Here is a 20367-nt window from a genome sequence, read left to right as displayed (position 1 = left end):
GCTGCAATACAAGAAGTATTTGATAAAATGAATGAATTACTGCCAAGATATTATTCTGCTGGAATGTACACTGTTACTAACGAAATATTGTCATTGTTCTGTGACAGGTGCCCCTACACAGTCTTCATGAAAGAAAAACCTGGAAAGTATGGTTGTTGATGTGGTCTTCAGTGCAGAGACTGGTTTGATGCAGCTCTCCATGCTACCCTATCCTGTGCAAGCTTCTTCATCTCCAAGTACCTACTGCAACCTACATCCTTCTGAATCTGCTTGGTGTATTCATCTCTTGGTCCCCCTCTTCATTTTTTACCTTCCATGCTGTGCTCCAATACTAAACTGGTGATCCCTTGATGCCTCAGAACATGTCCTACCAACCGATCCCTTATTCTAGTCAAGTTGTGCCACAAATTCCTCTTCTTCCCAATTCAATTCAGTACCTCCTCATTAGTTACATGATCTATCCATCTACTCATCAGCATTCTTCTGTAGCACCACATTTTGAAAGCCTCTATTCTCTTCTTGTATAAACTATTTACTGTCCATGTCTCAATTCCATACATGGCTACACTCCATATAAATACTTTCACAAAAGACTTCCCGTCACTTAAATCTATACACGATGTTAAAAAATTTCTCTTCTCCAGAAAGGCTTTCCTTGCCATAGCCAGCCTACATCTTATATCCTCTCTACTTCGACCATCATCAGCTATTTTGCTCCCCAAATAGCAAAACTCATCTACTACTTTAAGTGTCTTATTTCCTAATCTAATTCCCTCATCATCACCCGACTTAATTCGACTACATTCCATTATCCCGTTTTGATTTTGTTGATGTTCATCTTATATCCTCCTTTCAAGACTCTATCCATTCCGTTCAACTGCTCTTCCAGGTCCTTTGCTGTCTCAGACAGAATTACAATGTCATTGGCAAACCTTCCAGGTCCTTTGCTGTCTCAGACAGAATAACAATGTCATCGGCAAACCTCAAATTTTTTATTTCTTCTCAATGGATTTTATTCCTCCTCCAAATGTTTCTTCTGTTTCATTTACTGCTTGCTCAAATAACATTGGGGATAGGATACAGCCCTGTTCACTCCCTTCCCAACCACTGCTTCCCTTTCATGCCCCTTGACTCTTTATGACTGCCATCTGGTTTCTGTACAAATTGTAAATAGCCTTTTGTTCCGTGTATTTGACCCCTGCCACCTTCAGAATTTGAAAGAGAGTATTCCAGTCAACATTGTCAAAAGCTATCTCTAAGTCTACAAATGCTAAGAATGTAGGTTTGCCTTTCCTTACTCCATCTTCTAAGTGAGTCGTAGCGTCAGTTTTGCCTCATATATTCCAACATTTCTACGGAATCCAAGCTGATCTTCCCCGAGGTTGGTTTCTACCAGGTTTTCCATTCGTCTGTAAACAATTCGTGTTAGTCTTTAGCAGCTGTGACTTATTAAACTGATAGTTCGATAATTTTCACACCTCTCAACACCTGCCTTCTTTGGGATTGTAATTATTATATTTCTCTTGAAGTCTGAGGGTATTTCGCCTGTCTCATACATCTCGCTCACCAGATGGTAGAGTTTTGTGATGGCTGGTTTTCCCAAGGCTATCAGTAGTTCAAGTGGAATGTTGTCTACTCCCGGGGCCTTGTTTCGACTCAGGCCTTTCAGTGCTCTGTCTAATTCTTCACACAGTATCATATCTTCCATTTCATCTTCATCTACATCCTTTTCCATTTCCATAATATTGCCCTCCACTACATCTCCCTCGTATAGGCCCTCTGTATACTCCTTCCACATTTCTGCTTTCCCTTCTTTGCTTAGAACTGGGTTTCCATCTGAGCTCTTGATATTCATACAAGTGATTCTCTTTTCTCCAAATGTCTCTCTAATTTTCCTGTAGGCAGTATCTATCTTACGTTCTAGTGATATATGCATCTACATCCTTACATTTGTCCTCTAGCCATCCCCGCAAGCCGTTTTGCACTTCCTGTCGATCTCATTTTGTAGACGTTTTTGTATTCCTTTTGCCTGCTTCATTTACTGCATTTTTATATTTTCTCCTGTCATCAACTAAATTCAGTATCTCTTCTGTTACCCAAGGATTTCCACAAGCCCCCGTCTTTTTACCTATTCATCCTCTGCTGCCTTCACTACTTCATCCCTCAGAGCTACCCATTCTTCTTCTACTGCATTTCTTTCCCCCATTCCTGTCAATTGTTCCCTTATGCTCTCCTTGAACCTCTGTACAACCTCTGGTTTAGTCAGTTTATCCAGGTCCCATCTCCTTAAATTTCTATCTTTTTGCAGTTTCTTCAGTTTTCGTCTACAGTTCGTAACCAATAAACTGTGGTCACAGTCCACATCTGCCCCGGGAAATGTCTTACAATTTAAAATCTCGTTCCTATATCTCTGTCTGTCTATAGTATATATATATATATATATATATATATATATATATATATCTCCAGTGTCTCCAGACCTCTTCCGTGTACACAGGCTTCTTTCACGATTCTTAAACCAAGTGTTAGCTATGATTAAGTTATGCTCTGTGCAAAATTCTACCAGGTGGCTTCCTCTTTCATTCCTTACCCCCATTCCATATTCACCAACTACTTTCCTTCTCTTCCTTTTCCTACTATTGGATTCCAGTCCACCATGACTTTTAAACTGTCATCTCCCCTCACTATCTGAATGATTTCTTTTATCTCATCATACATTTCTTCAGTCTCTTCGTCATCTGCAAAGCTGGTTGGCATATAAACTTGTACAGGGTGTATACACAGACAAGGAAAAAGAAATTCCCGGATTTTTCCCAGATCTCCCGGTTAAAAATAAATTTTCTCCTGGGTGAAAATACACTTTTTCTGTATTAAGTGACAGTATACTTTCCGTCGGAACTGTAAAACTTATCAATCCTTTGAATGGTCATGGTTTTATACAGCAGCGTAAAATTTCTCGGCACTTTAGAAAATGAAACTCAGGGGGGAAAAGCACGTTTTGGAAAGATCTTTGATATGCAGCAACATGTATGCTACATATTTTTGTGTTATGAAAGTATAGATTTGAATTCCACCAACAGGAAAAGTTAATGGTTTAAGTTACTATACAAGAGTGTTGCCACAAAAAAAAGCAAAGCTCCCGCATATAATATTTGTCTCGAAGATTAATAAGCTACAAGAGAAGCTAAGCTTTCACCTATAATGTTGATCTGTTTAGGACATGTTACCCTTTAAGATACATTGCACAAATACGCCAGTAAAATTTTTAATACCGATATAAATCTGCTCAAAATTTTTCTAAATGGCTCGTTATCAAAGAGTTGATTTTTAAATGAGGCAAACACTCTGTGATTTAAGAAATTCATTGTACATTCTCACACATAGTTCATCTTGCATAAAAGAAAATTTACTTTGAAAATAACGCTTTTCGAAACCCAATTCGCAATATTTTTCCGCGACCTGTTAGAAATAGATGCACTTCAGCAGTTGCCAGAGAGTGCCAGATAAAGAGGCGTCACCACGCTTGTGCAGCTACGGTGACGTAGGAAGCCCGTATGTTCGTACGTGTGAAACATTCAAAAATCTTACTTACAAAATGTCATAAAAGAAACAAGACATCAGAGGATGCTCCAAGAGCGTCGGAATTTCGTGAACCATACTGAAATGCATAGTTCGCCTTAAAGCGCACATTCGTATGTCCAGATTCCCAATGACGTAGGCCTCAACCTGATATTAAGCTTTTTGGTATGTTGTTCGAGACGTAAATTTTCTTGGAGTACCAGTACTGTATTATCTCATGTTTGGTTCTTTATTATGTCATAATGCCATACGTGCTAGAAGATGAAAACTTGCACTTGAAATGTAGCGAACAGTAGAAGCTAGCCAATAGTGTGGAATTAAACACTTTGTTTCAAATGAATTTACTGCCTCAGCAGGAAAGCTTAATAAAAGCCAAATTTCTTTAGCAAACAGACAAAAATTGTTCTCCAAGGTGATTAATGCTTGACTGTCAGAAAGGTGGAAATAAAATAAAATCTGAAACTAGTAACATATTTTAGCCTTCCGTAATTATGTGAATGTATTTTAATTCACTTGGTAGCTCCCAGCCACAGAAATCCGTCTTGTTTTCATTTGACGTGAGAGCAGTAATGAAGAGGAAACAGAAAAATCACTAGATGTAAACACAGGTCACGTAAACCACTCCCCCCCCCCCCCCCCACACACACACACACAATTCAGAATGCTCTGAGGACCATGACGTCAAAAAATTAAAACTTTTCAAAAGTAAGTTCATTTTGTAGTGCACATCTTTCTGAGGAGCCTGATACATAAAACATATATCTTCGAGGAAATGTAAGACATGTTATTTGGTCTTTAGTGTGCTGAAGTGCAGTGCCACACCTCTTCAAACAACATTCCTATACTGCGCGTCACTGTATTTCACTCTGCGGAACTCAAACATGTATATTTTGCAATGGATGCCATCAAACTATTTCAGGACAGTGGAAATTAAAATGTCCTGTAGTGCCTCTCCTGCTACCAGGCGGCCGGTTTGACATCCTGCCCCTCTAAAAAAATAAGAAAAAGTCGCAATTAATACTTGATGGGATTATTTGTAACCAGGATAACAGGAAGTCTTCAGAAAATCTGGACTCTCTATTGCCTATTAGCTAATAACTTGCTCTTCTGTGTGACATAAAATTAAATATAGGATACCTAAAACCAGTAAATACAAGAGACACACAGGACAGTACACATTTCTTCAATCCTTAGGTCCTAGCGACTTTTCTCTCTAATCTTGCTGCAGCTTTACATGGCGTGCTGGCCGCGGTGGACGAGCGGTTCTAGGCGCTTCAGTCTGGAACCACGCCACTGCTGCGGTCGCAGGTTCGAATCCTGCCTCGGGCATGGATGTGTGCGATGTCCTTAGGTTAGTTAGGTTTAAGTAGGGGACTGATGACCTCAGATGTTAAGTCTCATAGTACTTAGCGCTATTTGAACCTTTTTTTTTTTTCCAGGGCGCGCTTTCCTTTGTGCGAAAGAATTATTACCTCATCAAAGTTCGTCAAACGTTTTGCTACTTGAAAAATAGAATTGTCGTCGTCTAATACTGAAAAAGCTGTTAATACAAATAGTATCCAAGACGGATGTGGTTTCTCGATCTGATTACGTCTATTTTGTCACGTGTGCTGGATTACACAAAATAGGCCTTTCCAATATTGCAGCAATTGTAACACACACCGAATCAGACAGACTGTTTTGGCAATAATGATCATTTTTATAGTACAACAATATAATTCACGAAGTACCAATACGAAATACCTATTTGGTCAATTACAATCAAAAAGCTTTATGTCAGGAAATAGTTTCACATTTCATTCATACGCCCCAGTTTATCATGCATGAGACCGAAAAGTAGTAGAACGAAATTTTTGTATAAATTTGGAATCATCATACTCTTCCATAAATTGCGTGATGTCCCCATTTCTTCTCCTTCCTTGTTCTAACAAACAATCTTGTCATCACTAATTCTGTAAATATTACTACTACGTCAAAACTCATTCTCCAGTTAACTTTACTAACCCTTACACAATCACTGGTTTAGTTATCCAGCGATTATTCTCTAGTTAGGCATTATGACGTGTTCGTACAATGCGTTTTCCGCGCTACTCCCAGAATGGAACTTAAGCTGCTGCTAGCCAGGGACTACAACTGGCCCTGTCTAGTGTAGCAATCTGGCCAAAAATTTTCTGTCAGAATTTCACTTTCTTTGATACACCGAGAAGACAATACATAATCTTTCTTACCTGTTATTCCTGATAGTCGTGTAGTCTGAATATATGGATTTTGCTAGTAATTATAACAATGCTGAACATTTGCAAACTGAATCAACCACATAAACAAGCAGCAGTTGGTATTCACCGGTTCGGCTTTATTCCGCTCAACTCGTATAGCCCCGTCCAGTTCTGTCTGCAGAAAAGTTCATTTCTAGATGCGACGGGGGTTACCCTGTCAGAGACGTCACGTACACTAGACACGCATTCAGAAATCAAATTAGAATGTGTTCAAAAATGTCCAAAAACCAGCAGGGGTGCATTTCAAAATCATATGAATAATCGATAAACCGACGTGCGCTGGATGCTAGGTGCTTTGTGAAACAAGCTTTTTTTCCTCAATAACATAGATTTGTCCCCTACCCCTGAAACTGCCACCCAGTTGAGATACCATGGTTTGCAGCCCCCCCCCCCCCTACTAGATCCGAGCCTGCTGCGCACACTTGGATCTGGCAGCTTGGGAGCGCCAGTAAAATTTTTCTGGGTGTCTCATGTGGATGGTTACTGCCACTGCTGCTTACACAGCCAATAGCCACATTTAGGTATTACTCATACACGACTCAACTGCCCATGTGCATGAGCCCACTCGTAACTGCTTAAATGAATCTAATGTAAACAGTTGTGACGTCACGTTCATCGGATGCAGTTTGTTGTTACGAAGCATTGAGTAGTCTTCCTAAAGCCTTTGACACATTATGCTGTTGGGAGACGCTTGTACGTGCACTGTGTTATTTTATATGGCACATTTCCTTTGGAATTTAAGTTTTATTTTCGTTTTTTTTTCTCTCGTTCATGTTATAATGCTGCAGTATTAGTCTGCAGTAGCCGGATACAGTAATATCCTTTGTTAGAGTATCGGTTCACACCAGTCAAAATTACAAAAATTTAACTGAAAACTAAAACAATGAAAAATTCCCGGAATTCTAAAAAATTCCCGGGTTTTTCCCGGTTTTCTCCTGGATGAAAAAATTCCCGGGTTTTTCCCAGATCTCCTGGTTGTCCCGGGTCGGGTCATATACACCCTGTTGTGCTACTGTAGTAGGCATGGGTTTCGTGTCTATCTTGGCCACATGAAGGCGTTCACTACGCTGTTTGTAGTAGCTTACCTGCACTCCTATTTTTTATTCATTATTAAACCTACTCCTGCATTACCCCTATTTGATTTTGTATTTATAACCCTGTATTTGCCTGGCCAGAAGTCTTGTTCCTCCTGCCACCGAACTTCATTAATTCCCACAATATCTAACTTTAACCCATCCATTTCCCTTTTTAAATTTTCTAACCCACCTGCCCAATTAAGGGATCTGACATTCCACGCTCCGATCCGTAGAATGCCAGTTTTCTTTCTCCTGATAACAACATCCTCCTGAGTAGTCCCCGCCCGGAGATCCGAATGGGGGGACTATTTCACCTCCGGAATATTTTACCCAAGAGGATGCCATCATCATTTAACCATACAGTAAAGCTGCACGCCCTCAGGAAAAATTACGGCTGTAGTTTCCCCTTGCTTCAGTTGTTTGCAGTACCAGCACAGCAAGGCTGTTTTGGTTAATGTTACAAGGCCAGTTCAGTCAATCATCGAGACTGTTGCCCCAACAACTACTGAAATGGCTGCTGCTCCTCTACAGGAACCATATGTTTGTCTGGCCTCTCAAAAGATACCCTTCCGTTGTGGTTGCACCTATGGTACAGCTATCTGTATCTCTGAGGTCTGCAAGCCTCCCCACCAACAAACAGCAAGGTCCATGGTTCATGGTGAGGAGAGGAGGAGTATGGTTCACTTATACAAATTATACAATTTTTGTAAGCAAAGTTTTCTGCTGGGAGGTACCCTAGTCCCTGCCATACAGTAACACCATAGTACTGCCACATTTCTATCTGTCTGGCCTACCGAAGTGTCACTTCAGTCATAGCCATATCTCCTGATCATATGCCCAGCTGATAAAAGACTATGTAAAACAAATTTTCAAATCTGAGCTTCAATAGGACTAAGGCTTAGAGTCACTTAGCCCACAGGTCAAAGAATAGGCAATGAAGTATAGTATCTGGGTGTGTGTCTATATATATTCAACAAATTAAATAATTTCTATGTATTACTTCTGGATCTATCTTGATATTAAGGTTTGCAGCAGAGCTTTCAATGTTGAGTATTGTTACTTTCCAGCAATGGTACAGGAAGAGGAATCATCATGGGTTGTATGAATAAAAAAGAGAACATTCTCCGTAAAGACTCTTGGAGCAAAAGAACATTCTCTGAGAAAGTTCTCAATTTTGCATGAATAAAAAATTCAAAGTATATTCTCTGATGAGGGAGTTCCTTCTTACTACCTCCCCTCTTTTTGAGAAGGTTCTCTGCGTGTGTCATCTGACACAGAACACATACATAATCTCAAACTTCATTCAATCCACTCAAACAGGCAAACTATTCAATGTGCAAATGCAGTACTTGCATCACTGTGTTCTGGAAGAGTTGCACTACATTTTGATTTTACTTTTATCTGTGGCAACAAATTATTATAATGACTGTGGATACTTTATGAAAATGCTTTTTTTGACAATGTTACCAAATTTTCAACATGGTGAAAACATTTTTGTTACTGAAGTTAGGTGAACACATTATTGGAACCAAATCTTATGAATGCCTCACATTTTCATCTGCTCCAAACTGTAATGCTGTCAGAGCTTCCTAACATGAGATAAGTTTACAATATTGCAGTGCCTGTGTTGTTCAGAAAGATGATCCAATATTCCTTTGGACATGCATGCATGTCCGAAGGAACGGGCCCTGTGGCAACTACAGCCATTACAAAATACATTAAATGTATTTGCAGTTGCGAATGTTGACAACCATCAGCTGTATAATGGAATGATGACAAATTGGTGCCCTGTTCGTAGCTGTGAATACATTTCAGGACATAATTTTGGTCAAATATGATGAATAATGATCCAATCATGTGTTGGGTACTTAAGCAGTTGCCCATGTGCATTTGTTACGAGAAACAGATCACTAGATTTGTAATAAATCAGTTATTAATTTTTCGGCATGCATACTTATTTCTAACATAACAAAAATAGATGCTGTGAGAAAACATGATGATGAACATCTGAACATGTCAATGACACAATTCACTGGTGTACACCTAAGTCAAAACTTGGGACTGGTAAATAGAACAAAAATGTTTTCATTTTTGCTTTGTTTGAAAGGTCTCCCTCTCTTCTTTATCAATTTTTGGGAAGTAAGTTTTCCAGCTAAATAATGTTGACAAAGCCATACAAACTTCTACAGTTTCCCTCTTAAGTATTTTGTTGGAGCTATGTATATCTTTTTTTGCTTTCTGAGCATAATAAATTATTCCACTTTTGCTAAAAAGACTCAGCAAACCTTAATCTTAACAGAACTTACTGAGCCCAAAGTATGCTGTAGAGCTAACTTCAAACACTGGAGAATTTTCTCCGCTTGTGAGAAACTTTTGTATTTTTCTTCATATGAAATTGAAGGTTCTTCACATTGAGCACCTTTGTCATCCTTTTATTCAACCTGAGAATATCCTCAAACAAAGAATATTCTCCAATTCAGTTTATTCATGCAAAGCTGAGAATGTTCTCTGAAATTCTGAGAATAAAGTACATAATCCGTTTTATTCATACGACTCCATGTCTCAATGACATCAAAGACTGCAATACAACCAAGTTAGAAAATTTGAACAAAGGTTGGATTATCAATGCAATATCACATAGGTGAATGCCATGTAGGACAAATTTCTACTGTGATAGGGTAAAGTGATCTCCACTGATCTCATCTGTGACTACTCTTAATAATGATAATACTTGTCCAGCAAGGAACACTCAAACTGTCTTTTCTATGTAAGAAATACCACTTCTTCCACAGCCTAGCTCTCCCTTTTACACAGACCCATTAAGCATGTTTGATTTCATTGCTTTGCAGATTCTTCATATTGACCATGCAACATGTGTGAACTTCAGACTCAAATGGAAGATAACGAACTTCAGACTCAAATGGAAGATAACAACACACTAAATGTTGAAGTAAACATTTAAAGTTTCCCTTATATGACATTATGAGGTAAGAAGTCTCTTATTTGACTGTGAAGCTTCAAGTAAAAGTGTAACCTACTTTTATTGTTGCGTATGTTTTTTGTTTTTGTATTACAAAAGCTATATCGGATGCCACTCGACACAGGACTGCTCAAAGTTTTGACACAGATGCGCTGTAGTTTGTTTGTAGTAACATGGCAACTACATCACAAGAGAAATAATTTTAAGTGTTGGAACTTGTGCAAAGTCAATTTATCGTCAGAGTTGCTACAAGTTTCCCCAAGTGAAATTCCCTGATATTTCCCTGGTTTCCAGACAAGTTTTAGCATTTTTACCTCTCAAATTTTGAGATCTCAAAACTATGTTAGGACTTCTGTATTTCTCCACCATGTGAACAAAAATCTTAAGTATTAACATCAACATTTTTTGTAATGCACTGTTTTTAGATGGAGAAAGCTAGCCTAATGGTATATGTTTTTCATTAAGACCACTGTCATTTTATTTCAATAAAACAAAACTCATTTGGTGACAAAAGTGCGCATTTCCTTGGAATCACACGACAGATTTAAAATACCTTCACAGTTTTCAGAAAACCTCAGAAAAAAGTAGGCCTCTTGAAAGAAGTGTATAAGGCAGAGAAGAGTTGTATAAACCAAAACTATAAGTGACCGTCAATAAAATGTTGGCTCTACTATGTCCATTATTGTTGGTTATTATCCACTGTGTTATGTGTATTATTTTACAGGTATTGTGTGATTTTTCTTTTGAGAAATATATGAGTACATAGCGTACAAACCACCAGCGACTGCCATAATTTTCTTCTTCTTATCGTCCATACCGTCTAATATATAAACTACTTTCGAAGTGCCAAAATGTACTACAATAAATACAATGTCTATAAAACATCACACTGTACAATGTACTTATGGTGAGATGGTCATAATTCCTGAAATCCATCCCCATGGCCTCTGGCCTGCTGAGGAGTGCCACAGTCCTGGTTCCACGAATAAAACACAAAAATCCGCCACATAACGCCACACGCAGACAGACCCGGCCTGCGGACAAATCGGTGAGACTAGATTTGATTGGCAGGGACTGCAAACTAGTGGAAAATGATGAGCTTCAGATCGGCAGGCCCGATCTGTTAGAGCTACCCAAAGAAATGGCCTGCAGTTTTGGCCAGTCACGGAAATCCACTCATGTGGCCAGCTATTCATGTGTCACAGACATCATGTTGATGAGATGAGAACACAGTGATCACACCATGCAACAGACACCATGCACAAATACTCTGAGAACCAATACCAATGAGGATAGGTAGCATCTCACTGTAAAGATGATAGACAAGCTGCAGACAGCCATGTAGAAGACACACTCACACAACTAAATTTTTGGCCATAGCCTTTGTCAGAAAATGAGCGCACACACATTCACACAATCATCAGATACAGCTCATGGACACATGACCGCTGTCTCCAGCCGCTGTGTCAGCAATCTCTGAGAATCAGATCCACACATACCACACCTCACACCTCCCTGCCTTTCGGTGACAGTTGGTAGGCTAGCAGCAAGAAGTGGTGGCAGCACTGACTGCAAGCTGAGAAGCATTAAGAATGAGGGAGTAGGGAAGCGATGCATATACTCAGCTGCGCCCAGCCAGTGATGATACTTGACATCTCAGTAAACAAAGAATTTCATCCACTGACACAAAAACAAGATTTTTCCAGTGTTTTTTTTTTTTTCCAAATTTTGCTGATGTTTGCTTGATGTCCCTGACATGTTTGAAATTCCCTGATATTTCTTTATATCCAGAACTTGTGGCAACCCTGATTGTTCACTGCTTTTGATCTCCCAGGTCACCAGAACTCATACTTCACAATGTTTTTCTGTGGGACTACATAAAAGACAGAATCTTTGTCCCATCAACGGCAGCTACTCTTCAAGAACTGAGAAATCGAATTGCTGAAGCTGTTGTAGATTCAATGAACAGGGACCTGTTGATATGGGTGTGGAATGAAATGGACTACCGTTTCAATGTTTCTTGAGCAATGTGTGGAGCTCATGTTAAGTGAATGGTACAGTGTCTGTGCAAACATGAAACTTTCGAGTGATGTGCAATGTGTTTCTATCTTTCATAGCTTGTCTGTAATAAACAACTGAAAAGTGTTCTTTCTTTTTAAATCACCCTGTGTATGGAAAAAGTTTTGTTCACTTCAAATGATTTCCTTAATGCCATTGCCAGTTTTCATGAAAAGTGGTGTAGCATATTGCACACATAATGAGAGTTACAGCAACTTCAGTTTCAGTACTTTCATCACTGAATCTTTATGAACTACAACCTATGTTTTACACAGATCATGCACGTGAATGGGTTACAGCATCACCCAAGAAAGGTTCAGTTAGTATCTGTTTTTCAAAAGGAAATTTTTATTGCTTGTCACATGGGTCAGAAGATGGCTGCTCTGAAATACATGCAATGGCAGGGCAAATATCCTTTGGAACAGAATGAAATTTTCACTCTGCAGTGGAATTTGCACTGATCTGAAACTTCCTGGCAGATTAAAACTGTGTGCCGGACTGAGACTCAAACTCGGGACCTGTGTCCTTAGTGGACAAATGCTCTACCAACTGAGCTACCCAAGCATGACTCACAACCCGTCCCCACAGCTTTCCTTCCACCACTACCTAGTTTCCTACCTTCCAAACTTCACAGAAGTTCTTATGCAAGTTTCATAGGAGAGCTTCTGTAAGTCTGGAAGGTACGAGATCAGGTAGTGGCGGAAGGAAAGCTGTGAGGATGGGTTGTGAGTCATGCTTGGGTAGCTCAGTTGCTAGAGCACTTGCTTGCAACAGGCAAAGGTCCCGAGTTCGAGTCTTGGTCTGGCACACAGTTTTGATCTGCCAGGAAGTTTCACATCCTTTGGAACACTTAGAATACCATCCAATTCAAGTTTCAAATACAATTAATTTATTTATTGGTTTCAAAAATTTTGTGTAGCTCTAAAAATATTATGATCCAGTTTTCATCAAAACCCCACACACTCAAACCTCAACATAACATTTTAAAAAGTGTTAAGGTTAAAAGGGTAAGAAATGGTAGCTGTGGCTCACCACGAAACTTCATGTAAAGTAAATAGCTTTATTACTTGAGATCTTTTTAAATTCTTGACAGAGTTAGCCTCCATTGGTTATACAAGACTGAGACTGGTTTGATGCAGCTCTCCATGCTACTCTATCCTGTGCAAGCTTCTTCATCTCCCAGTACTTGCTGCAACCTACAGCCTTCTGAATCTGCTTAGTGTATTCATCTCTTGGTCACCCTCTGCGATTTTTACCCTCCACGCTGCCCTCCGATGATAAATATGTGATCCCTTGATGCCTCAGAACATGTCATACCAACCGGTCCCTTCTTCTTGTCAAGTTGTGCCACAAACTCCTCTTCTCCCCAATTCTATTCAATACCTCCCCATTAGTTATGTGATCTACCCATCTAATCTTTAGCATTCTACTATAGCACCACATTTTGAAAGCTTCTATTCTCTTCTTGTCCAGACTATTTATCTTCCATGTTTCACTTCCATACATGGCTACATTCCATACAAATACTTTCAGAAACGACTTCCTGACACTTAAAATCTATACCGTATTTACTCGAATCTAAGCCTCACTTTTTTTCCGGTTTTTGTAATCCAAATCGGCTTAGAATCAAGTGCAAAGCCAGCGAAAATTCTGAAAAAAGTTGGTGGGTGCCGCCACAACTTACTTCTGCCGTCGAATATATGTAGCGCTACACAGGCATGCTTTGTAGGCACAAAGATAAATACTGGCGCCAAAACCTCTGCGTCAGTAAATAAATTTAAAAAAGGTGGAAGACGAGCTATTTTCTCCGCCCCGAGTTTCGACCACTGCATTTTCATTCATTATCCAACGAAGTAAATACAAATTCCGCATGGTTCATCTTCGAACGTAGCAGCATTTCAATGTACTACGAAAATCTGACTGGAAAGACTGTTTGGGATGTTTGTCAATATGGCCAACTCGTTCTGAATTTTTTCCTATCTGTGAGAAGAGATGGTTGCTATAATAGGAACTTTTATAAATTGTGAATCACATGCAGTATTCTCATCACCATAAGAATAATACCCAAATAAACATTTTGCCATGTATTGTTTCATGTTTGCTGCTATCTCATTTAAATCCGGTCTGCCTAATAAACTACGAAACTAGAGTGAGACAACAGCAAACGCGGAAGAATACACATATCATGTCATGTTTATATTCGTATTATTCTTATGCTTAATAGTGATACAGTCAGAAATGAAGCACGGCAATTGACTAGATTTTTAAATCTAAGATGACTCTAATTTCTGTGTAGAATGTAATGTACTAAAGAGGCGCCTGCAAAGATTTTCAAACGGAGAAAATTTTTCGCTAAACTCTCGTTCAGAACATCTTCTATCATACGCAGTCTATTATTTGGTTCTTGTTGATCATTATCAAAGAAAGCAGCAGTGTAAGTAACAACAAATAGCAGTTTCTTGCCATTGTTTCGCTAATGAGACGATTCCTCTTTTTTTTTTTTAAAAAAAAAGCGGCGGTAGCGTGCACAAAAGCAAGCCATGCCGCGAGCGGCGACAGGCCGTAAACACGCACTATCAGAATGCGACAAACAATGCATGACACAGTACAGTAAAGCATTTTCAGCCTAGAGTGACGTAAACACCTTTAACAAAGAAAACTGCGCTTATCAGATCAAAGAAAAATAAGCTATCAATTCAAACCAGACGAAGCACGTGGAAAAGGAAAGGTACCCGTATAAATACGGACGGAGCGCCTGATGCACAGCAATGGCTACCTGGTAAAGCTTAACGGCTAACTTACGACTCGAACCAAACTACTGTAGCTGTATCGTCATTCATTCTACCTAAATTGTATCTCATATTACAATGGACCAACTTTGCTTCGATTTGGAGATGCGGCCTATAATTTTTCTCTCCCCTTGAATTTCGAGTCTCAAATTTCAGGTGCGGCTTAGATTCGGGAAAATATTTTTTCCTTGATTTCGAGTCTCATTTTTCAGGTGCGGCTTAGATTCGAGTGCGGCTTAGATTCGAGTAAATACGGTACTCGATGTTAACAAATTTCTCTTTTTCAGAAACGCTTTCCTTGCCATTGCCAGTCTACATTTTATATCTTCTCTGTTTCGATCATTATCAGTTATTTTGCTCCCCAAATAGCAAAACTCGTTTACTACTTCAAGTGTCTCATTTCCTAATCTAATTCCCTCAGCATCACCCGGCTTCATTCGACTACATTCCATTACCCTTGTTTTGCTTTTGTTGATGTTCATCTTATATCCTCCTTTCAAGACACTGTCCAATCCGTTCAACTGCTCTTCCAAGTCCTTTGCTGTCTCTGACAGAATTACAATGTCATCGGCAAACCTCAAAGTTTTTATTTCTTCTCCATGGATTTTAATTCCTACTCCAAATTTTTCTTTTGTTTCCTTTACTGTTTGCCAAATATACAGACTGAATAACATCGGGGAGAGCCTACAACCCTGTCTCACTCCCTTCCCAACCACTGCTTCCCTTTCGTGCCCCTCGACTCTTATAACTGCCATCTGGTTTCTGTACAAATTGTAAATAGTCTTTTGCTCCCTGTATTTTACCTCTGCCCCCTTTAGAATTTGAAAGAGAGTATTCCAGTCAACATTGTCAAAAGCTTTCTCTAAGTCTACAAATGCTATAAACGTAGGTTTGCCTTTCCTTAATCTTTCCTCTAAGATAAGTCGTAAGGTCAGTATTGTCTCACCTGTTCCAACATTCCTATGGAATCCAAACTGATCTTATCCGAGGTCGGCTTCTACCAGTTTTTCCATTCGTCTGTAAAGAATTTGCGTTAGTATTTTGCAGCTGTGACTTATTAAACTGATAGTTTGGTAATTTTCACATCTGTCAACACCTCCTTTCTTTGGGATTGGAATTATTATATTCTTCTTGAAGTCTGAGGATATTTCTCCTGTCTCATACATCTTGCCCAGCAGATGGTAGAGTTTTGTCAGGACTGGTTCGCCCCAGGCTGTCAATAGCTCTAATGGAATGTTGTCTACTCCCGGGGCCTTGGTTCGACTCAGGTGTTTCAGTGCTCTGTCAAACTCTTCACACAGTATCGTATCTCCCATTTCATCTTCATCAACATCCTCTTCCATTTCCATAATATTGTCCTCAAGTACATCGCCCTTGTATAGACCCTCTATATACTCCTTCCAGCTTTCTGCTTTCCCTTCTTTGCTTAGAACTGGGTTTCCATCTGAGCTCTTGATATTCATGCAAGTGGTTCTCTTTTCTCCAGAGGTCTCTCTAATTTTCCTGTAGGCAGTATCTATCTTACCCCTTGTGAGATAAGCCTCTACATCCTTACGTTTGTCCTCTAGCCATCCCTGCTTAGCCATTTTGCACTTCCTGTCGATCTCATTTTTGAGACGTTTGTATTCCTTTTTGCCTGCTTCATTTACTGCATTTTTATATTTTCTCATTTCATCAATTAAATTCAATATTTCTTCTGTTATCCAAGGATTTCTACTAGCCCTCGTCTTTTTACCTACTTCACTTGTATTTATAACCCTGTATTCCCGTGACCAAAAGTCTTATTACTCCTGCCACCGAACTTCACTAATTCCCATTACATCTAACTTTAACCTATCCATTTCCCTTTTTAAGTTTTCTAACCTAACTGCCCAATTAAGGGATCTGACATTCCACGCTCCGATCCGTAGAACGCCAGTTTTCCTTCTCCTGATAATGACGTCCTCTTGAGCAGTCTCCGCCCAGAGATCCGAATGGGGGACTATTTTACCTCCGGAATATTTTACCCAAGAGGATGCCATCATCATTTAACCATACAGTAATACTGCACGCCCTCGGGAAAAATTACGGCCGTAGTTTCCCCTTGCTTTCAGCCGTTAGCAGTACCAGCACAGCAAGGCCGTTATGGTTAGTGTTACAAGGCCAGATCAGTCAATCATCCAGACTGTTGCCCCTGCAACTACTGAAAATGCTGCTGCCCCTCTTCAGGAACCACACGTTTGTCTGGCCTCTCAACAGATACCCCTCCATTGTGGTTGCACCTACAGTACGGCCATCTGTATCACAGAGGCATGCAAGCCTCCCCACCAACGGCAAGGTCCATGGTTCATTTGCCACTGCTTTATCTTCATTACTTTCACTTACTGTTTGCCCTTGTTCATGCAGGACCATGCTTTCCACAATTAACACATATTATACACGGGTAATGCCAAAAGTAAGATCTTCTATTTTCATGTAAGTACATAGACCTGTTTATTTGTACAATGGTTTACATCAGTTTACAGCTTTAACATTTACCTATTTTTTGACATAATCACCATTTCTGTCGATGCAATTTTGTAGATGCTGCAACAGTTTTTGTATGCCCATGTCATACCAGTTCGCCACCAAGCTGTTCCGAAAATTATGAATCTCTTGTTTCACCTCATTGTTTGAGCTGAACCGCTTTCAGGCCAAATGTTCTTTTAACCTAGGGAACAGGTGATAGTCACTGGGTGCCAAGTCAAGGCTATAGAATGGGTGGGTGATTATGGTCCACTGAAACTGTTGCAGGAGAGCAACGGTTTGCCGAGTGATGTGTGGGTGAGCGTTGTCATGGAGAATGTGTATGCCGTTGCTCAACATTCCTCTTCTCCGGTTCTGAATTGCCCGTTTGAGTTTTTTCAGTCTCACAGTACCTGTCAGCATTAATTGTGGTCCCAGTGATATGGCTCTGACGACAAGGTGAAAGAAGAGGTTCATAACTTTCGGAACAGCATGGCGGCGAGCTGGTATGACATGGGCATACAAAAACTGCCACAGCGTCTACAAAAATGCATCGACAGAAACGGTGATTATGTCGAAAAATAGCTAAATGTTCAAGCTGTAAACTGATGTAAGCCACTGTAGAAATAAACAGGTCCATGTACTTATAAAAAAAATAGGAGACCTTACTTTTGGGATTACCCTCGTAATTTAACAAACTTATTGACATGCGACTATTTTACACCAACATTTTCATTTCCTCAATAAGTGTCTGGGAGAATGATATAAAAAGGTCTGATGTATGCATGTACATGGATGAAATCTCAAGGCAGAGAACCAAGAAAGCAGCTAATGTGGGGAAATGCAAGGAGGTTTATTATACTACCTGTAAATACTAAAGAAATTGACACTACCTGTCTCGGTATTTCTGGTACTCTTCTGTATCACTGTCTTCACTGTCTGATGAATATCCATCAGGTTTCTTTCCATCTCCACCAAGCATCAGACCTCTATTTGCTAGAAGTCCAGCAGCATTACCATAGCCAGTATATTTTACCATTCGGCCAACTAAAATGCAAGAATAATTTTAATCCATATGAGCATCTGATTATAATAAATTATGGACCTGAAAATCAGATTAAAAACAAAAACTTCAAAAAAATTATTTTTATTCTTACAGTATAATAAAAAATTCCATTTGTTGTGAATATTTTTCATACACAATATCCAATCTTTAGGATGAATGAATGCATGCAAGCAACTTGTGTCGAGACTAATACATGTTGTTGTTGTGGTCTTCAGTCCTGAGACTGGTTTGATGCAGCTCTCCATGCTACTCTATCCTGTGCAAGCTTCTTCATCTCCCAGTAACTACTGCAACCTACATCCTTCTGAATCTGCTTAGTGTATTCATCTTTTGGTCTCCCTCTACGATTTTTACCCTCCACCCTGCCCTCCAATACTAAATTGGTGATCCCTTGATGCCTCAGAACATGTCCTACCGAGCGATCCCTTCTTCTAGTCAAGTTGTGCCACAAGCTCCTCTTCTCCCCAATCCTATTCAATACCTCCTCACTAGTTATGTGATCTACCCATCTAACCTTAAGCATTCTTCTGTAGCACCACATTTTGAAAACTTCTATTCTCTTCTTGTCCACACTATTTATCGTGCATGTTTCACTTCCATACATGGCTACATTCCATACAAATACTTTCAGAAACTACTTCCTGACACTTAAATCTATACTCGATGTTAACAAATTTCTCTTCTTCAGAAACGCTTTCCTTGCCATTGCCAGTCTACATTTTATATCCTCTCTACTTCGATAATCATCAGTTATTTTGCTCCCCTAATAGCAAAACTCGTTTACTACTTTAAGTGTCTCATTTCCTAATCTAATTCCCTCAGGATCACCCGACTTAATTCGACTACATTCCATTATCCTCGTTTTGCTTTTGTTGATGTTCATCTTATATCCTCCTTTCAAGACACTATCCATTCCGTTCAACTGCTCTTTCAAGTCCTTTGCTGTCTCTGACAGAATTACAATGTCATCGGCAAACCTCAAAGTAGTTTCCCCTTGCTTTCAGCCATGATTAATACATATCACCCCTCTCAATCGTAGCTCTCTGGTTCCTCCAGTTATAATGATTATGTTCCCATGTTTTGGTATTTTAATGAACTGCCATGAGAGGAACAACTAAGAGAGAATAAGTTTTTGCATACTTGTGCCTACATTTTCAGTGTGAAGGGGAAGTAACTCAGTTATTAAAAATTTAACTGGCCTTCCGGGAAAACTGATGTAGTCGTCAGGCTCTTAGTATATTATTCCCTGTAGCAGATTTTCATAAGTATATTTCTCTTTCAATTTCAAACAGTTCCTTGAGCAGCACCTCAAATTCTTTTTCATATTCATACAAAGTGCTAAAGCCAATGCAAGAAATGCTTTGCCTGCAGTGGTAGCCATTCCCACTAGTGTCAAAATACTTCATGACACAAAAGGCATCTGCTTCAAAAGTGAGGTTAAATTGACGAACTTTGTTAGTATGTGTATGGACTTATTAGAAAGAGTGAATTTGACAGACAAGTTTGATTGTGTAGAGAGGCCTATAGAGGCAGGGCCAGTATGATTGCTGTGTTTGTTAGGCAGCAGGAAGAAATTTGACTTGAAAATGAACTAAGAGAAAATAAAAGTGGGAAAAACTGAAGTGAAGACCAAAATAAATTTAGGAAGATGGAGAAAAATGATCAATAGTAGAGAGGAGGAGTAAGATAGAGAAACCCCTTTTTGCTCCGCATCTTCTGTTAGCTGTTCAGATTATTTACTATGGTTTACTGGACCTATTATTTTTTCAGGTTACTGTGACAGTATTTCTAGTTATCCCTTTACTTCCAACAATTTCTTCAACTATCACCACTTAATTGTGTCCTGAAGCTTCCATAAACTGTTGAAGATTTGTTCCATATATTACAATATCAGCTTCTTACAGGGGTGATTTGTATTAAATGGACAAAAAGTTTATTTTGTCCATTTCTCCCTGTTTTTTGTGCTTTGTATTCCTTGTGCTCTTTCAAATATGTAGCCTATCATCATGAGCTCTTTCACAGATGTAACCTATCATTACAAATTGCATTTTATAAATCA

At 39.3% G+C, this 20367-nt stretch overlaps 1 protein-coding gene across 2 annotated transcripts in view; it reads right to left on the bottom strand.

The window, feature by feature from the left end:
• The window catches only part of LOC126412617 (synembryn-A), a 137480-nt gene that overhangs the window by 22501 nt on the left and 94612 nt on the right, over positions 1-20367 (bottom strand). For both annotated transcript variants that reach the window (XM_050082285.1, XM_050082286.1), the window contains exon 8: positions 18136-18289. In XM_050082285.1, coding sequence (XP_049938242.1) covers positions 18136-18289 — 154 coding nt within the window. The remainder of the gene's footprint in view (positions 1-18135; positions 18290-20367) is intronic.

The sequence above is a fragment of the Schistocerca serialis genome, chromosome 7, assembly GCF_023864345.2.
Source record: "Schistocerca serialis cubense isolate TAMUIC-IGC-003099 chromosome 7, iqSchSeri2.2, whole genome shotgun sequence".
Lineage (NCBI taxonomy): Eukaryota > Metazoa > Arthropoda > Insecta > Orthoptera > Acrididae > Schistocerca > Schistocerca serialis.
Note: the sequence above shows the minus strand (reverse complement) of the source record. Positions and strands in the feature narration are given on the sequence as shown.